General features: G+C 38.3%; 1 protein-coding gene across 1 annotated transcript in view; it reads right to left on the bottom strand.

Annotated features, from left to right (window-relative positions):
* The window catches only part of LMBR1 (limb development membrane protein 1), a 66,596-nt gene that overhangs the window by 9,450 nt on the left and 39,675 nt on the right, over positions 1 to 17,471 (bottom strand). Inside the window, exons 6-15 of the mRNA XM_040056253.2 lie at positions 15,640 to 15,766; positions 15,359 to 15,427; positions 12,932 to 12,996; positions 11,787 to 11,859; positions 6,673 to 6,753; positions 5,842 to 5,918; positions 5,537 to 5,614; positions 4,988 to 5,061; positions 4,663 to 4,753; positions 3,167 to 3,233 (exon numbers count right to left, since the gene is read on the bottom strand). Of these exons, the coding sequence (XP_039912187.1) occupies positions 3,167 to 3,233; positions 4,663 to 4,753; positions 4,988 to 5,061; positions 5,537 to 5,614; positions 5,842 to 5,918; positions 6,673 to 6,753; positions 11,787 to 11,859; positions 12,932 to 12,996; positions 15,359 to 15,427; positions 15,640 to 15,766 (802 nt within the window). The remainder of the gene's footprint in view (positions 1 to 3,166; positions 3,234 to 4,662; positions 4,754 to 4,987; positions 5,062 to 5,536; positions 5,615 to 5,841; positions 5,919 to 6,672; positions 6,754 to 11,786; positions 11,860 to 12,931; positions 12,997 to 15,358; positions 15,428 to 15,639; positions 15,767 to 17,471) is intronic.

Raw genomic sequence — 17,471 nt, 5'->3', positions numbered from 1 at the left:
GAAAGTGTTTTGGGGCTCTTAAAAACTGACAATAAATGAAGAGACAGAATTAAGGGTCAGTCACACTTCTCCCAAGGGTAAACCTGACACTTAGGAATCTCACTGTACCTGGACAGCCAAGTCTTGCAAGCCAGCTATCAACGTGTTAAAAGATACACACACTTCTTTTATGCAGCACCAGACATTTAAATTAAAACATGAGAATTGAATTCGGTAGCTAAGAAGTTTCAAAGGATTAAACAAATCAATCACTGACCAAAACAGCAAAAGAGGCAGGGAGAAATACTAAAAAAGCACAGGTCTTCGCAGAGAAAGAAGAAACTGGCTGTCTGAATTAACTGGTAAAGAGATGAAGGACAATAAACACAGAGCTGCTTTCCCACTGGAAGGAAAACAGTGTCCTTAACATTGCCAAAACAGCAATGTTTTAGTCAGACTGTGGAACCACATGAAAATGAAGAAAGTTAAGTCAGTTTGAATGTAGAGGCTTTCCAAAACTTAAAAGGAACAAAACAGGCAGAGCACTGGAATTCTCTGGAAAACGAATAACATTCCTTGACACATAGAGGTCCAGAAGAACAGTGAGCCATGGAGCAGTGTTACAAGGACAAACAGAAATGAACCCTGACACTTCTGTTAGAGTAGGTGGGAAAATTATTGTCCATAAATTACACTCAATTTCTTCTTACAAACAGAAAATGTCACCGCTCATCAGAAAAGTGACACAGTAACAGTCTGTAAACACTTGGGAGAAAAAGGTTAAAAAGGTTTTGATTACTTTCTTACAGAAGCAGTATCTATTCAACTTATAGAGAAAAAAACCCAAGATTTTTAATAACTCTTCAGTAATTGAATAAAAACTTGCTTATCTAGTGGCACAAATACATACACACAAAAGCTGATGAAATTTTACCAAATAAACTATTAAAGAATTCTTCAGGTTAAAAATAGTACATTTTAGACAGCACATACAAATAAACTTAAAACCCCCACTTGCTTGCACATAATACTCAACTGTAGTATTCTAGGAAAACTTCCATATACTAGAAAGGTCAATTTTCTCTGGAATTCTTTGGTTTTGCATTCTTGACTATTAAGTGCCTTGTTCCCAATTTGTTTGTGATTAGCAATATGGTGCTGGTGGGGAACATTTCTAAAGGGCTACTAAAAGGCTGAAAAGTTCTGGGGAAATATGAGTAAACTTATTTAAGTAAAATAACTTATTTTAGATGAAAATTTTCCTGGAATTCTACAGAATGACAGATTAGACATATCCACCACCTACATATCTAATTAGAATGCTATGAAACATGTAAGAAACTATTTCCATTTTTAAAAGTTGAAAAAGGTCAGCGCATGCATTAGATAACTTTTGCTTTTTCACCTTTCCCATAAGGATAAAGTCTAGCCTTTTCTGTATAGTCTAGAATCTCGCTTTTTTAATAAAATGAAAAGACTATGAATCTGCTTAACATATTTATTTCTTTTCATCTATTCAGTGCCACAGGGCAGTGGCATGTAGTGCAACACACATTGATATTTCTGCAAAGCACCACATGACTCACTGTACTCTAATACACTCTATTAATCCTGTTTGGACAGCTGTGACTGTGCATTTGTTAGCTGTGTGTTAATTGTTCCATCTTTTTTCTTCTTTTATTTATCTCTATGGCAAACTATTCAGGAATTTCACTTGTTAGTCTGGTTTTTAAGTGAGTTTTACCATTAATCTGTTTCCTATGAGACAACAATGGACCCAGCGTGTATACTGACTGCCACAGAATCTGGTTATTATCAACTGGTAATCTCATGGATCATTAACAATTAATTTTATTTTCTTTTAAACAAATCTTGAATGCAGTAATTTAGTGGATACAAATTCATGTTACAATTCAATCCTAAAACAGTGATTTTTCTATGTAACATCTGGCTCCACATGCTAGAACCATTTCACTTCTTAGACCTTTATCATGCTGGTTATATTTTAAAACTGCATTGCTTTAAGTACTTGAATTACTCTTTCGCATTTTTGTGGAGTTCCACTACAGATTTTTTTTTTTTTTAAGTAAGTTCTAAAATGCCTATTTTAAGATCCAACAATCCAAAATGCATTACAAAGGGTTTTTCATTTGCTGTAGAAATTATTTATAATATATTAAAATGACTCATCTGTAGATATACACAGCATGAGAATATACAGTATAATTTACTGGAAAACTATAAAATACTCTTGATTCAAGAGAATTCTCCCTGAAAGGAAAACCAGCTACAGAACTACTGAGCACACACTGCTGGTCTGTGGGTCTGAGCTCAAACTTCTAAGCTTGTATTTAAGACTTGTACAGCCCGAGGTGACGATTTTTGTTTTGTTCTATGTAATGTTCCCAGTGAAATTCACATTAGCTACAAGGATTCTGCACTATTTAAAACATGTAACAGCCTTGCAATTTAACTACAAGAATTCAAGCTGAAGATTACCTAATTAAAGTGAAGATACAACACGTCTTTCCAACTGGTTAAAGCAGCTTAACTATTTCAAATGCTACTGCCAATCCTTAGCAATAAAATCAGGAGTTCTTCAAGTTCTGCTATTGGTAATCTCCAAAACATTAAATTTGAAAAATGAAATTCACAAAAAATACAAGCACATTATTGTAGGGAAAAAGAAAGTAGCCTGGTATCATTGCTGATTAAAAACCTTCATAAAGAGTCAATAGCTGTTTTTAAAAAGCCATTTGCACTCAGCATTACCTCAAATTTCAGACATCGAATCCCAAATGTATTTTTTGAGAGGAACTAAGCACTAACTTCACAGTGAACATGAAATTATTTCATACTGCTCTGGACAATCAGTTTTCCTATCTTTTCATCTCAGAATCTCCTGTTTTAAAAGGTTTAAAATCTGACCTTCTTAAAATAATATATGCTCGTAAAAATGCTTAGCATCTTTTTCTTTTTAAAAGTATGTTCTGCAGTTCATGTATATAGATGTATGTTCAACAGTTCATGTTTGTGTAGAAAGGAAGTGCATGCTCTTTCCACTGAAAGTGATAGCAAATTACATACAAACTATGGGAAATACAGCTACAGAGCCTTCCTTTTTCTTGTATTTTTTTTTAATTCAATTAAACATCCTTTATTATGATGTTATTTCCGTTTCACTTACCCAATGTCCTTGACATCACTGGCAAAGCAGAGCTCAGCACCAAGATTGAGACACAGTTTCCAATTATCTGTTTGAAAATGACAAACAGCATTTAAATGATAAATGATTGCTGAAGGGAACACAAAGAAAAACAGTGGTCAAGATGAAAAAGAAGAATTCTTAAGAGGCGCATTCTTCAAATTGAACCTAAAGCAATTTACAGTAACATATTGTTAGTCTTGCTGACTTCTGTCACTCCTCTCCACATGGTGTTAAACAAGACGAAGACGATCCAAGAAAAAAATCAAATATGTATTCATGTGCTTTCAATCAAAGTGTTATGTATGCTCAGATTCAAAGTTATTCAAAACAACCATTTTGCAAAGCATCAACTGTTTACTTACGTCCTGTGAATGTTTTATAAAAGAACAATTCCATGGGCTTAGAATGAATGACTGATATATCAGCTTAAGCCTTGGATGTAACTGCTTGCAGGATTAGCACTATTTAAAAAATTACAACAAAGAGCTTCCTTTCAATTCAATGCCTGTTGTCTACTTTAAATAATACAAAAAAATTCACAGCTGTTAGATTTCACTCTTGTTCTTGTAAAGCCTTTAAAAAGAGTAATTGAAACTTTTTTCACAAGGGATCATTTTCTTTAGGGCTAGCTCTATCGGAAGCCAAAAAGAAAACTTGAAAGTAGGTAGACATTTGTACATTCACTATTTATTTCCACACTATTCCTGGTGTACTGTAAACAATCAATAGGAAATATTAAGAACATTCCAGCTCTCTACTTAGTGCTCTAATCATTCCGTGTGCATTCCCAATTTCTCACTTCCAACAATCTGTAATAAAAGTATCTTAACCCATTACTAAAGAAAATATAGAAACAATGAAACATACTGAAAAAAACAATTAAATTCAACATCTGTTCCTTGGTTGCTGATCACTTACCCATGTCAGCTGGGGGAATATTTTGCCAAAAACCTAGGCATGTTCCTCCAAATTAGGTAACAGCATTGGTTATTCTAAAGCCAGTGCTGAATTATAGAAAGTCAAATTAGCTTCAGATTGCAAAATGTTGCTGAATAGCCGTCCTCAGTCTTAGTTTCATTATTCAAATTTGAATTACTTTGTCTGTATTACTTCTAGCAACCACGTTGTTCAGATCTCGAACAAGCTCCCTGAAGTACAGTTAACACAATCAAAGTTACTCATTAGCAATAAGTCCCCTTTGAAGGAAGTCCTTTCTCTTGCTTTTCTATAGCCAGTTAACAAGCTCTGCCATTCCTGGCTTTTTACAAGTGAATGGATGCCATCCAAACTAAACAGAGCACATCCTTTTTCCCACTCATTCAGCATTTTGACAACCTTCCAGTTTGTGTTTACGAAGCTTACAAACAAATAATCACTGCAAATGAGCCATTCAGGGCAATTACTGAGAGAGTCAGTTTGTCTTGGGTGGCAAGAAGGACAGGATGGGGCCATCCCCATCCCAGACTGTACCTTACCTTTGTCATAGTTGTGTCGTCCTTCCTGGGAGTGATATTCTCAAAAAAACGGAGACTGTAGAAGCCGACGACAGAAGATACCATAAGATAGCTGTGAGAATCAAGGAAAAAAAGGAACCTCCAAGGAATGCAAATTTCACTCAAGTTCGCAGCAGTCTCCTAAAGTCTTAAGAGCTAATGGAAAAAGAAACAAAAACACTTCAAGTGTTTGAGAAGGACTGACCAATCTTTCTTCTTTCCAGGCTAGTGTCTTAGTGTATTACCAGTGTCCCAGAAAACTAGACAGAATACTTGTTAACAGACAGAATTCTTTCAGAAAGGATACAAAATCAAAATGATTTCAAGTGCTGCGCCCACAAAGCCAAAGGTGGATAAGGAGGCATTTCCTATTCCAGGTCCCTACAAGGAAAAAGATACTTTGCATAATTAAATGACATTACAATGGTTCATAACGTTAACTTCTACCAAGAACAAAACATGTAACATCTTACATGAAATAAAGCCTTTTCTCAATTCATTGTTTCAGGGGTGTTCTGATGTCCCACCCTCCAAGTTCCCCCACCCCATGCAATGGCACCAGCAGGTTTCAAACTGCAGTGAAATGTATTGCAAAGACAGAACTGCAAACTCCAGAATACTGATCTGTTTTACTGCATCACTGTAGCTACATAAAGCTTCTGCACTATTTTTGTAAGAACTCACTACATGACATGTATTAAATGTTTGTGTGGGCACAGGAATGAAACCTAGAAGCAAAGTCAAGGTCAAAGCTCATTAGTTTCCATGTTATTAAAGCAAAAGCTCTCACTTGCACTTCTGCAAGGCCTCCAAAGCTTTACTAAAATTATAAAATTGTAAAAGAAGATTACTTTACCCCTGATCCCTTTGGCATTGCAGTCTCGTCAACCAACAGGTAAAGAATGTTGAGAGCGACTAAAAGAACTGAAAAGGACTATAAAAAAGTAGAAAAAGACTTGTTATCGAAAAATATTCCACATTTTTTAAATCTACACATTTATCGTCAGCAGACTCCATTATGTAACTTTTTTTAAAATGGTCAAGAAAAGGGTATCAAGATTGTTGCTCAAAACTCATTACTCAAAATATTTAAAACTATTCCCTCAAATATCCAAAGAACTCTTCATACTTTTTTGCTGGGGAAAAAAAGAAAATTCTTACTGTCTGAATCAGGAGCAATATCATGACAGCTGGATAAACTAAATTCCTTTCCCAAGCAGAAGCTTTTTTCCTCCGTTCTGTTCAGAAGAGAAAAAACATAAGCCTAATACCATAGATCACCTTCAAATAAAACAAGAATCATTCAGCTATCTATAAGCTCACTATAAGATACAAGAGTATCCTGATCTGGAACAAACATCAACCAGTTCATAAGAACATCCACCCTGTACAGCTGTACAAAGCAATGGCAAAAATATGAAACCTCTCTAGAGAAAGGCTGGGGAGACAGACAAGCAGATTTTTCTTAGAGGTACATTCCCCCCTAACTTTTTTCTTCCCCTAACACACAGCACTTCCACAAATACAAATTACACTAATTTACAAATACACTGTTTACATGTATATTTTAGCATGACCTAGAGAGACAGAACAGAATTTCAGATATTTAGTAGGAAAGATAGAACTAACTGCACATCATTAGCATGTGCAAGAAAAGGAAACACTGTTTGAATTTTACAGAAATAATTCAAACACAAAAAGGAAAGTAATGTCCCAGATTAGCCCAAATATTCATAAACATATTACATATGAAGAGCTCCATTCAAAGAAGCGTTACAATATCTCTAAAATAATGTTAAAAATAAGATCCAAATCAGACTCCTTACTTAATATTTTTTCTTGGAGGAGTGCAATGATTTCATGTAATGTATTTGCAAATGCACAAATTTGGTTAAGAACAAACTGGAATCAATTAAACAACAGCACTAAACACAGCACCTTAAGGTCATTTAGTAAACTATAATCTACATGAAACACTAGAAAGTTCATTACCTAGATTTGTTTTCTTGCTTTTCACTTTTTCAAGCTCACGTTCCAACTCTACAGTCTGGTATTCCACTGTGCAAGATACACCTTTTAAAACAAAAGACATGATTTTCTTTTGGATGTGACTGCAAGGCACACAGTGACAGTCTGGATTTAGGAAGCATCACATTAGCACTTGTGACTTTAAACTGCAGGGTGTTTCTTTGAGACTCTTCAAAATCTTTTCCGAAACAGCAGAGTCTACCCAGAAGAGCTCAGCACAGAGGTTTCAGTACCATCTCCTGTGATTCCAGCCTCTTCTGGAAGTCTCAAATGCTTCTTTCCTAAATCCCTATATGATTCTTGTACCAAGATTAAAGAATCCTCAGATGCCCTTCAGGTGTGTTGTTATTTAGCAAAAGTAGACCTTTGCCTTTAAAGTGGCCAGAGCTCCAGATTCAGCTTCTGCCTCTCCCTCGCTCCCTCTCCTCAGCAAGCTCAGTTTCCATGCTGCTGGCCTGCCTGCTGATGGATCTTCTGCTCATACCAGTTTTCCTGCTCCAACCCTCCATGCCACAATCAGATATTCCCACAGCCACACAAGGCCAACCTCTCCCACTTTCCAGTTTACAACATACACGTCAGTGTTGTGCAACTCCTCATACCTTCTCCTGTACATCAGCTTAGCCCTGACAACCATAAATATTAATTCCTTTCTTCCTAGCCAGTTTCTACCTAGAACTGCTCATCAACTTTTCTTCCTATCCCTACACAGCCTTGAGGAAACCCAGTCCATTTTCTCTCTCCATCCTTTTTCTCTTCAACCTTCCATCCTCTTCCAACTACTCCTCTTTCCCAGTGCAAGCACACTGGGGTTTGGGTTTCCTTCCTTCATGCCAGTTCCTTTACAAACCCTGCACAGTGTTCAGGCACTGACACAGCTCCATAATGCTGACTAGAGATCTGCTATTTCAGTTCCCTCCCTATTATTTCTGCTTTAGCTTTCACTCTCTGCAATCACAACCTGGAAATGTTCTGCCTGGGAGAAGTTAGAAACATTCTCCTCTTTGTTCAGAAATAAAAGGGATGAAAGTGGGGCAATCTCACCTGAAATTAAGGGCTCATATTTTCTATGTCTATTCTAGGCCAATTTCACTCTGCAGTTCAAGGTCTTAAAGCTCAAGGTCTTAAACCCAAAGTCCTTTCTGTTGTTGTCTTGTTGATTTACATTCACACCCTTCACCTGCTGGCCATTCCCTACCCTCAGGGCCACCTTTGGCCATGGGCTACCCTGTAAGAGCACCATGCCCCACATAGTTTTTTTAAACAGTCTCTAATAAATTTATATGAGATTAATATTCTTCTCCAGGCTTTTATCTCCTATCTTGATCACTTGCCTACAAAATCTAAAGAGCACTTAGGCTGCTGGCACAGCAACACTACTTTGTAGTCCAGTCTCATTATTTCCTTATTTTCTGTTGTCTCCTCATCCATCCAGCAACTTCAATACAAGAAAAAAAGTCTCTTTTTATTGCAGACTATTAAATACTGATTTGTTAAATGCAGTCAAATCACCAGTGAAACATCCAACTGCTTAAAATTTTAACTGTTTAATCAAATTAACTGAATGTTTCTTCCGTAAACATTTTTGCATATGACATGTAACTTCTGTGCTGTGTGTAAATTATCTTGTATATCAGTGACATAACGAGTATGGGGTAATATTTACAGGGCTTCAAATACATAAATATTTCTAATCTCAGGACTATCAAGTAAGACCTACAAACACTGTTCCATTACATCTTATCACTTGAAGTGCCTGTTTCATTTCTCAGTATTTTTTTAAAAATTAATCATAATACACAGGTTTTCAGAAAAAGTCTTTTTAAAAGCCCAAGCTAATTATCATTATTAAAAAAAAGCTTTTGTGATGATGTATTCTCACCAAAAAAAGTCTAAAACATCTGTTTTATGGAATGACTAATTACTGTTAGGTGGGGAAAAGGATAGCTAAAGAGCTCAGTGGGAAAAGAACTTTCATGCAAGCAGCTGAACAAGAAGGAAAACTCAGGTCACCATCTGACATTTTCTTCTTTTCTGTAACTGATTTAGGAGTCTCTGAGGAAAAGCTCAGTTAAAAAAAAATATATATATATTTTTTTTTTTTTCCTTCCCTTAATACAAAAATCCAGAGCTCAAAACACTGATTTCATGGGAGTCTATCCAACAATTTGTCATCACAGTAGGCCCCTAGGACACAGGTCAGTAGAAATTCTGAATCATATCTAAGTGCTGTTGTAGTTCCTCCTTAAAAATAGCTGCAAACAACAGGTTGCTATACAAAAGGGTATTTTACGAGAGAGGCAAAGTTTCAGATGAGTCAAAGAGTATTTGAAAAGGATGCAGCTAAATTCTTAAAAGCTCGCTAACATTAGCTTTATTTCAAACACGCACAAAGTTCAATGTCAGCGCTGTCTAGCCAATAAATCAAATTGGTAGACGAGACTTGTTTGGACTAGCAATGAAAAGTTAGAAGGGATTCTCCAAGAAAGCCACAAAGCAGCTCATTTAAGGTCAATTTAACGGTATTATTCTGTTTTTCTTCCAGCCCCGACATAAGATTTCAGTACCTCAAAGGAAATTGTAAGAGTATCTATTTGCATTCCCCCAAGGTGATTGGCAGTTCACCACCAATTAGTTCAAAATTACACTGTTACTAGTGTGCAATAAAAACAACACCTTTCATCTTTCTTACATAGGTAAGGATACCTTCAGAGCCAATAACTTTGATCAAGTAAGTATTTTTGATCCTACCCCACCCGTCTCTTTTCTGGATTCAGGAAAACTAATAGCTGAAGGCAACTTTTTTCTTTTAATATAAAAAAGTCCCAGCTTTATTCTTCGACTGTAGGAGTGATGTGGGTACTGAAATATAATACACTGGAAACAAACATTTTCCCAAAGCCCAGTATCTCTTCAATAGATAAAAAATACTAGGGTAGATAACACAATCAAACTTTCCCCTCCCTCCTCCTCCAATTTTCAGTTAGACACTGCAAACACCTGAGGAGAAAGAAAATCAGTTCCCACAAAGAAGATCTACAGTTTCACAGATAGATTTATTTTCAAATATCAAAAGCTTTACAATCATCAAGTATCACTTAAGCCTCTGCTCTGGTCCTCTTCATTTTAATAAAAAATTCAACTCTTTCATTATACATATAAATAAAGCACATGTCTCAGCGCACTTTACAGCAAACCTGCCCAGCAGGGTCACTTAAGCACCATGGATTTCCACCACCAGCACCATGGAAGAGTTGCTACAGCCCTGGCAGAGGATGTGTGTAGCTAAATATATCTGCTGTGATACAGCAACAAAGAGACACAATCTGTGTGCTGAAACACAGATAATGGCCTCTACCATCACAGCATGACATTTACTGATGTAATTAGCACCACCCCCATTTATACACACATTTGAAAATGCAATGCCATTCCCTCAGCATTGGAAACAGAGGGAATTCAGTTCCTCTCCAGTCTCAGGACATTTAAACCCCATGTCTTTCACTGCTCAAGAGCAGGCTGGTGAGTGCTCCATGGAATATGGGTGGGCTGCAGTTCCTCTTTTCACTGAATACCAAGCCATGTGCTGAAAGAGAATCCAATCTCTTGGCTGGTGTTAGGGGAGCTCCCAGCACACATCCATATCCAGTTAGTGGACACCTACTAACAGCTTAGGTCCACTCCACAAGTGTAATTAAACTGCAATCTAAGCCACTGTTGAGAGACTTTGCAAGAAAAAGAGCAGCCAAGCATCACCTAAATAATCAGATTCTCCCTCTCTGCACTATTTCCAATAGATTCCTGAATAACTATTGGGTTATTGCTCTCTGTTGTACACAAGCAGAATCACCATGACAACATAAAATATTCAGTAAGAAATATTTTACAGTCCCCAGCTAACATCAAACACACAGAATTATTATCATTACCCCATCACAGCTTCAAAGACTCTCACTGCAAGCACCTTTTTGTGTGCCTGTGTGTGAATGCACGTGTCACTATAAACACCTGAAAAGGTGAATGTTACTTTTAAACAGAAGTGATGGCTGATTTCAGTACGAAGTCTCTACTTCTCCACAAATTTTAAGCACTGGAATAAAGATGATCACCATCATCTCTGCTATCAAAGGTATTTCCCCTGACCAAACAACTTCAAAAGGAGACTGAGACCTCAGAGAAGGAAAGATTGAGATATATAAAAGAAGACTGAAAAACAGGAGAGAAAAAGCAGGAAATTAAAAAAATTAAGACTAAAATAAGACATCGCGACACATACATTGTTGTGCTGTCTTACATGAAAATTTCTTGGTTTTTGAAACTGCAGTAATTGTATAAATTATGGATGGATGCCATACCCATGAAGTAAAAAGCAAGTCAGAAGATTTGTACAACATGATTTCCAGGTTTATAGAACCCATACATTTTCCATAACTGGTGCCTGCCATGATGCAACACTCCCTTCTATTCTAAGCCAAGGCCTCATACTGGTTTTTAAACACTTCATAACAGAAACACCTTATCAAGAAATGTAAAATTGTAAGACTAAATACAGTAAGTCTAAAAACATTTTCGCAATTATTATTCTTAATTACTTATTAATAGAATGTTTTTAATTATTAAATTCACCAAATAACTCCTAGAATATAAAGTAGTGCTCTGATTTTTAATGGATTGCTACATAAGACTTTAAGTAACAGTCAACTGAAACACAAAAAATCCTCCAAGTTAAAAACAAAACTCATATTGCAGGAAATCAAGCCTCTTGCTAATGTAAGTTCACTGTCCTTCAAACAAGGCTGAAATAGAGTGATTTACCAATCCTATTTTGCAGTGAGTCTGGACAACTACTCAATTGTGCTCAGGCTCAGAACATTCCCCCATTAGAGAGGTGACAAATAATTCAAAAACAAAACCAAAGCAAACCACACATACACAAAAGCCAATCTGTAACATTTGTTACAGGCTAAGATGTTGAAATTTTCTGTTTTGAGAGAGCAACAGTGAGACCAATACTCCTGACCAGAACCACTCTAAATACTGTATGTGACTCAGTACCATTACAGGTATAGCATACATACCATTAAGCTTTCTCTGAATTGCTTCTTCCTCTAAAGTGATGATATACATCTGCTCATCTAGGTCTTCCAGGATCTGTATTTGGAAACAGAAACAAGAATTGAGTCTCAGAGACACTTGTTTTCCTGACTGCATTTACATAATCAGATTCACTTTGCTCCTGTAACCTGCACTTTAAATATACACACTACAGCTTTACAATAGGGACACAAATAAGAACTTCACAGAAGATTCAGAAGATTATTCCATTGTTAAATAGTTGTATCTTTACTGTAAGCAAAGTTACTTTAAAGTTTTTATTTCAAGTTAATGCTTTTATGTTCGGTTTCAATCTAAAGAGACAGAACAGCATGTCTGACCTACATTCAAATCATACCAACCTTCACACACAATTTAAACAAAAATTACTAAAGATTTTGAAAAAGTGTACTAAAAAGCAACTTTTCACATAAGCCAGTATTTCATGCAAATATAGATTGCTATTGGAAGCTAAAACGAAATAAATGAAGTCAGTCTGCCTCAGCTACCAGATGCTTTGAGACTAAGGAGAAAAATAGTAGATATTTTCTTTCTAGTTCCAGGGTTGAACTGACTAATGAGAAGGAATGCAAGATCTAAATGCACCCAAATTTTAGTAAATATAAACTAAGACATGTGACAATGAAGTCACTAGAACACTTGCATCTGGTACAAACTTCTCCCTTCCCTCACAGCATTCAGAACATGAACCAAAGAGCATCTGTGTGTAACAAGCTCTTAAAGATGACAACTACCCACATACTACCCATTTGTGGGTACCCCCAGGTACCCTTCTTGTTATCCAGACTTTGTTTGCTCTTGAACTCAGAAATGCTCACACTTTTCAGGCATTGGTAAAACACAGCAGGAAATACTGGCAATAAATAATACTAGCAGCACTGACATAAATTGAAAAATCAGAGGAAGTCTGTATTATTATAAAAACTTTGGGAAAAAACCAGGCTTTTGTGCTATATGAAAAAGACCAAACAAGTACATCATTAGTGGTTATAAAACCTCTGATAAACTGAAGAGTTCTGTAGAAGTGTAAGCATTCTAGAAGAAAGTACCAAATACCACTCTACCTTCTCACAGGTAGCACAGGAGAAGAGAATTGTGTAGCACTTACTGTCGGCTTCACCAGCAACTGACCCATTACTGTAAACATCCGCGAGAGCCCCACTGGCGTGCACACTGCAGGGGTGGGAAGAGCAAGCACAACAGTCATTTGTAAGTGCAAGACCAGTTTTTTATCTGGATGCTTAGTGTGCCATTCCACATATAATCATTTTTTGGTTTTGAAAAGAACTGCAAGTTCCAATATGAACTTTTAAGCACATTGCCATCACACGTATTCTGAACAAGACAAGTATCTCTCCCTCCAAGAGCTAAACTGTGATTTTTTTTGTTGTTGTTTTTGTCAACAAGGAGCACCATATAATCAGAGATCTTAAACTTGCTCAACTAATTAATTATTTATTCAAAGCATGTGGCACCAGAGGCTTCGTCTTCACTAGGAAATTCAGCAAAGCCAGGATGTATTCCTGGGTCTTAAGACTGGATTACCCACACCAGTAAAACTGCTAGAACTATTCCTGGCATGAATTGTTCTGGGCTAGTTAACACTTTCCCAAATGATTCTCAGTGCAGTTCTGGTGTTCAGGCAGCCCAGGGACCATCATCACAAGCCAAAGCTGCACAGACACCTGCCACCTGCAATATCCTGGATGGAGTGACTGGCTGGCCATAGCATTGGGTAACATCTCGGGCACGCTTCATCTTTTAGCACAGATGTAGCTTCAAGGCCAAGAGATCCTGAAGCTGCTTTGCTCTGAAAGTTATCCTTCAACTTCCACTGACAGTAGTCTCAGCTACCAGACTTTAGGTTGTTTTCTGTGAAATAACAGCAGGCCCTTTCTGATCTTAGCCTGTGAAGGTTTTCAGGAATGATTCATGTATGCTAAAAAATTATTAGTAGAAAACAACAGTTTAAGGAAAACAGCCTTCAAATACTGAAATGTGTCAGAGATGAAGGAATTTATAACAATATGGATGAGCACGTACATCTATAGTTTCCATTATAATAAAATATTGTTGCTAAAAAAATTGAGAGAAGATTTTACTGTGAGGCTTGCATTTATTTTTATTAACTGGTGTTTCACAGTAGCTACTGCGTATTACAGGAAAAATACAAGAGTATTCAAAAATCTAACTTAAGCTAGTCTGTCTTTAATCCAGAAGAATCCTGCAGGAAAAGCAGAAAAGAATAATGAAGTGTTGCTCCAAATCATCACTGCAATAGGCTTTACTCAAACACTGCTTCAGCAATTAAACCAGCTGAAGATCTAAAGCTCTACCCCAGCAGCTGCCCCACTGCTGTATCCTGTCCTTCCAGCTACACAGATCCAACAGCTTGGAGGGCCCTCACCTCAGTGATTTGCTTAAGTTACACATTTCCAAAACCTGGCATTTAGTCGCAATATTTTCAGTGGACTGGTTTATAACAGCTCCAGAACAGAGGCTGAGTTTTCAGCTCTGCTGAAGCAAACTGCAGGGCAGATTCGAAGTTTTGTAAACCAACTCCCCATTAAAGTGTTCAACATCTCTGTGAGTGCCACTCTGGAACAGCCTGCATAAGATGTTGAGAAGCACATTGACTAATCCTCCCACGTTCTTCCAAAGCAGATCTGAAAATCTGCAAATACAGAGAACCTGAGGAGACTCACCGAGGTCTCTTTCATAGATCTGTTTAAAGGGTATCACAAATGATCATTCCCCACCCTTTCTCCACAGTGACAGCCCCATGTACACTTTGAACCTGTCAAGCTTGGAGAAGAGATGAAACCACGGTAATCTAGAAAAGGAGATGTTCTGTCCCTCTCAGCAATTTTCTAGAAATTATTCAAGGAGGGGGCTGAGATTTTAAGTGGGATTTGGAGCCTTCCATCATGTTTCTTATTCCCCTAAAGATGGATGACTGACCTCTGGTTCAGAGTACTCGGTGTAAGGTTAGGTTTTTACTACATTTGATTCAAATGCAATTGTGTAACTGACCTGCAGACTGGCCAGAGAGCAGCAGTGTGATTATGAAAGCTGGCTGCACTGTCTTCCAACTCCTGCCTCTACAGCAACATTTTCAATTACAAAAGGAAGAGCGGCAGTTTACTGAATATAGGACAAAATGTTCCAAAATCATTTTCTCACCATACTTACTGGCCTCCTGCAGACATTTCATTTATAAAATTGTGCTTTTCTTTGCAGAATGGAGTCCCTATTTTTCAACTACCTGCTTTAACAAGTTAGAAGTTGAAATTGTTTTGGGTGAGGTGCAAAGTTTCTCAAAAATTGAAAATGAAAAGCACCATTTACTTGAACTTCAGAACCCAAACCTAACAAATTCATGCCTAAATTTAAATTTAATCAGAAAAAGAAAATCCCACTCAACTTTCACAATCAAAAAGTTTCCTTTAACCTTACAAAAAACCTGAACAGAATACACAAAAATAGCCCCACCATAACATCATTCATCTTTTGGAATAATGAGGAAAATACTTACACAGAAGTAACAAGCATCCCATCAGTGATATACAGGAATATAAATACGGGAGGTAGAATTCCCAGAGGTCTATAAAGAAAACATTGAGCACAGCTTTAGCTTATTACCAAGAAGCTACTTATATCACAGAATTTAACATCAAAATGGTGCCGACTGAATTAACACACCTTCTTCACAACCTGTGCAAAACTCACGTGGCACGTACTAGAAACACATTTAACTGGAAACCTGCATTTTCTATTTACAATGACACTGGGTGAAGGTTCTTTTGCATTCCATACCATATAAAGACTCCATACTGGCAGCATCATTGTCTATGAGTGCTGAAGCCACCCATACGATTCCAAGGATAAGCAGTGCAAGAAGAATGAGCATTACGAGGGTTTCCAAAATCCGTGCTCTGATGCCCTGTGGGCAGAAGAGGGGAGAGGGAGGGAAAAAACAGAGCCAAGAAGTTTGAATCAGGTATTTTCAAAGATTTTTAGAATTATAAATAAATAAATAGTAGATCCTTCTTCCTAAATATATACTCACATTTTATCATGTAGACAAAAGCATAACATGTAATGCACATTTAAAAGGTAGTGCATAAAAAAAGGAAGTACTTATGGTTTTATAGTGCCCAGATTGCATTTTTCCCCTTAAACCCATAGAAAAACGTTTTAAATTGCATACGCCTTACAGTTCTCATTAATCTCATTATTCCATAAAGTACTCTTTATACCACACGATTTTGTTCGAGCATTTTTAAAAGATGGATTACTCCTCTAATACTTTCAGCAAAGAAAGTGGATTAGCAAATTTTTATCTATGATTCCAATCAAGGGAATGGAAAGCCAATTATGGCAAATAGCCAAATGGCCCGGCAAGCACTAAACCCCGCGCAGGTACAACGCAGCAATTCCCTTAAAAAAAAAATCCCTCGGCAGGCGTCAGTCTGCGGAGCCCTCCAGCGCTGGGCTGCGGAACTGCTGCTCCCGTTCGGGGGGAGCTCAGCCCCGGCTCGGGGGGACGGGACACAGCTCCCGTTCGGGGGGAGCTCAGCCCCGGCTCTGGGGGGACGGGACACAGCTCCCGTTCGGGGGGGGACGGGACACAGCTCCCGTTCGGGGGGGGACGGGACACAGCTCCCGTTCGGGGGGGGGACGGGACACAGCTCCCGTTCGGGGGGGGACGGGACACAGCTCCCGTTCGGGGGGGGACGGGACACAGCTCCCGTTCGGGGGGGGACGGGACACAGCTCCCGTTCGGGGGGGGACGGGACACAGCTCCCGTTCGGGGGGGGGACGGGACACAGCTCCCGTTCGGGGGGGGACGGGACACAGCTCCCGTTCGGGGCTCAGCCCCGGCTCGGGGGGGACACAGCTCCCGTTCGGCTCAGCTCCTCCCGTTCGGGGCTCAGCCCCGGCTCGGGGGGGACACAGCTCCCTTTCGGGGGGGACACAGCTCCCACCCGGTCACGGAGCGCGACATCTGCTCCAGTCTGAACAAGGAACAACGCTCCGACGGGAGCTCAGTGCTGCGTTCGCAAATATATATGCGTTCGCAAATATATATGCGCCAAATAACACAAAAAAATCAGATTTGCTTTATAGTGGTATCACTTATTTAGCTAATTTTGAGCTTTCTTCAGGCATCCAGGCCATTAAGGAACCATCAGACTGATATTCAAATAACAATTTTAATTTTCTTTGTTTGCCAGTATACGTCTCCACAAGCGAACCCGACTTGTTTCTCGCTCAGGTTCACCCCAGCTTGGGGATATTTCATTGCAAAGACTGTATGATAATCAAAAGCAGAAAAATTGTCTTACTTTATTATATCTTCTATTTTTATCACATCCTCCCTTACTAGGGGATCACCTAAAGGTAATATTTATATGACATTTACCCTGAAAATGATGCTCTCTACATAATCACTGCATCCAACCATGAACAAGGACCCCAGGCATCCTAACCATGAGCACTGATCTCTTGTAGCACACCACTTCCTCTCCTCCACCAGTCCTCTGCAGAACAGACTACCACTGACATGTCACTCCATTCTGCTCAGGGCAGAAAAGTTTTGGGGGTTTTGTGTGTTACTGCACAGCACACACAGACTAGGATTCACA

This window comes from Hirundo rustica, chromosome 1, assembly GCF_015227805.2.
Source record: "Hirundo rustica isolate bHirRus1 chromosome 1, bHirRus1.pri.v3, whole genome shotgun sequence".
NCBI classification, from domain to species: Eukaryota; Metazoa; Chordata; class Aves; order Passeriformes; family Hirundinidae; genus Hirundo; species Hirundo rustica.
The sequence above is the reverse complement of the archived record's forward strand: the minus strand, read 5'-3'. Positions and strand labels throughout refer to the sequence as shown.